The 2,442-nt window shown below is 51.9% G+C and overlaps 1 protein-coding gene across 1 annotated transcript; it reads right to left on the reverse strand.

Moving 5' to 3' along the window:
* Positions 1 to 617: 617 nt before the first annotated feature.
* LOC106819362 lies at positions 618 to 2,320 on the reverse strand. The gene is made up of 2 exons (XM_014824008.1): positions 1,987 to 2,320; positions 618 to 1,893 (listed from the first exon to the last, which is right to left on the reverse strand). Exons 1-2 carry the CDS (start codon positions 2,317 to 2,319, stop codon positions 1,189 to 1,191), a joined length of 1,038 nt encoding a protein of 345 aa, XP_014679494.1. The 5' UTR covers position 2,320; the 3' UTR covers positions 618 to 1,188.
* Between the last annotated feature and the right edge of the window lie 122 nt (positions 2,321 to 2,442).

Genomic DNA, 2,442 nt, shown 5'->3' on the forward strand with positions numbered 1-2,442 from the left:
TAAATGCGTATATATAGGAGTGTAATGAATTTGAAACTTTCCACGTGCTTTCGTTTGACAGTTGCACATGAGAAGCATGTAAAATCAACATAACTAGCTGATAATGTAAAATCATGTACGTATGAATATAGGTCGCTATTACTTTGCTGTATGTAACGATAGCTAACTGTTAGGTGTAGATATACACGTGTAATAGTGGGCATATGCAAAGTCTCTATTTGTTTCTCGGGTTTACATGTAACACTTGATAGACGCTAACTAGAAATATGCGTAAAATTATGATCGTTAGTATAATCAGCAGGTAAAACCTCTTTGTTATGCGTACGTGTACGATTCCATCAGTGAGTTGCTAATAGAAGCAAAAATATATGTATGTGGCATAGTAAATATCAAAGCCCGTAAAGTTTGTATTTGTAAACATTGTATAAAAGAACATATATATGTATGTGATATAGTAAATAGCAGAAGTCTTAATGTGTAGGGAAAAGTTGTTAAATGCGATCTACTTCATCATGTACATATATATTTAATTCCGTTATGTGAGGAAGTATTTAGTAATGTAAAGGCAACCGAGTCGAAACTCTGTCAAAAGACAATGACAACGAAGCATCAGCAAATTCAGTGCAAATTATTTATTCACCCAAATAATAAAATAAATAAAGAAGGCGGCCCTATAAATGTCACAATTGCTTAACACGTACAGGTCAAAGGTCACGAATTCTAGGGCTGAGAAAACTCGCGTCCGTCTCCATGGCAACGTGCATGGGTTCGAAATCTTAAAGATTAAAACAAATGTTCCCGTTTCGACGTCGTTCTTCCCTTCTTACGAAAAATACTACAAAAAAATTATCAAAATTTCTAAAATTCCAATATGGCGTCGTCGTCCCATGACTTGTAATGGCGGGAGAACGGGAATACCGGCCTGCGAGCCGTGCTGCCTTCATATACGGTAGTAAGGCGGGCGAATGGGGGGGGGACAAGCTCGATCGAACACACATATCTCATCTCTAATTTCAATTTCCGATTCACATCAATATGTACATGTCGGATACGTATAGGGGCGTGCGCACACACACACACGCACGCACTCACGCGCACGCACACACGCACGAACGCACGCACGATGTGGAGTCTGCGCAGCCTTTGACTATAGCGGTGGCCAACTAAAAAATCAGCCGGTCGATCGAATTAGGCGTAGGCAACCTTGTCGACGGGAGCGTAGGCAACTTTGTCGGCGTAGGCGGGAGCGGCGACTGGGATGGCGGGAGCAGCAGGAGCACCGTGGGGGTGTGCTGGCTGACGCACGGTCTTGCCGTAGTGTACCTTCGCCGGGGCGATGTCGACGGGCTGGTAGGCGACGCGTGGTACCTTGTGGAACCGATAGGCGGCGCCAGCCTTGGCGCTTCCGGCTCCTACTGCCTCTTGCGTGAACTGCTGGGCTGCATTCTGCTCAGCCTTGCGGGCAGCACTGATAGCGACGCCGGCCTCTCCCGATCCGGATCCGCTTCTCTCGGCCGCGCTGGCCTCGTATTGGCTCGCTGATCCAGATCGGTGACGCTCTCCGATGACGGCCGGACGGGATCGGATCGCGGATCCGGCGGGAGCGGCGGCGGCGGCGTCGGCACGGCCCTGGTTGAAGTTAAATCCGTCAACGTCGACGAATTCTCCGCCGAAGTTCTTGAGACCGATGCTGCCGACTCCGAGGTCGCCGAAGTTGCCAAGGAAACCGGCGTCAAGGGCTCCGTGTTGGTAACCGCCCTGAGCGTACGCTGGTGACTCGTATGCGGCGTAGGCGGGGGCAGCGTGGGCAGCATAAACGGGGGCGGCGCGGGCAACGTAGGCGGGGGCAGCGCGGGCAGCATAGGCGGGGGCGGCACGAGCAGTGTAGACGGGGTCACGAGCAGTGTAGACGGGGGCGGCGCGGGCAGCATAGACGGGGGCCGCGTGGGCAGCATAGGCGGGGGCGGCACGAGCAGTGTAGACGGGGGCGGCGTGGGTCTCGTAGGCGGGGGTTTCGTAGGCATTGTAGGCGGGACGTACGTGGGTGTAGGCGGGACGTACGTGGGTGTAGGCGGGACGTACGTGGGTGTAGGCGGGACGTACATGCTTCACGTAAGCTGGACGTACATCACTAACGTAGGCGGGGGTTCTGTAGGCGTGGCGGGTGTCGGAGGGAGCGTAGGCGAGTCCATCGTGGTAGCCCCTGCCCGGGTGACGGAAGCCGTAGCCGTCGTTATAGCCGTAGCCGTCGGCATGGCCGTAGCTACAGAGGGCGCCAGCGACGCATCCGAGAAGAATGGCGATTGCGAGAGTATTCATGGCGACTGTAAACAGAAAGGCAGCGTGTAAGTGTACAGTAAGTGTACAGTAAGTGTACAATAAGTGTACGGTAAGTGTACAATAAGTGTACCGTAATTGTACAGTAACTGTACAGTAAGTGTA

The sequence above is a fragment of the Priapulus caudatus genome, unplaced genomic scaffold, assembly GCF_000485595.1.
Source record: "Priapulus caudatus unplaced genomic scaffold, Priapulus_caudatus-5.0.1 Scaffold3285, whole genome shotgun sequence".
In the NCBI taxonomy this organism is placed as follows: domain Eukaryota; kingdom Metazoa; phylum Priapulida; class Priapulimorpha; order Priapulimorphida; family Priapulidae; genus Priapulus; species Priapulus caudatus.

Bases quoted from the DNA above. Each gene is read 5' to 3' on its own strand.
- LOC106819362 (XM_014824008.1), bottom strand. From the start codon at position 2,319: ATGAATACTCTCGCAATCGCCATTCTTCTCGGATGCGTCGCTGGCGCC. The intron at 1,894-1,986 runs CCCGTCTACACT...ACTGCTCGTGAC, and splicing joins CCTACGAGACCCACGCCGCC to CCCGTCTACACTGCTCGTGC.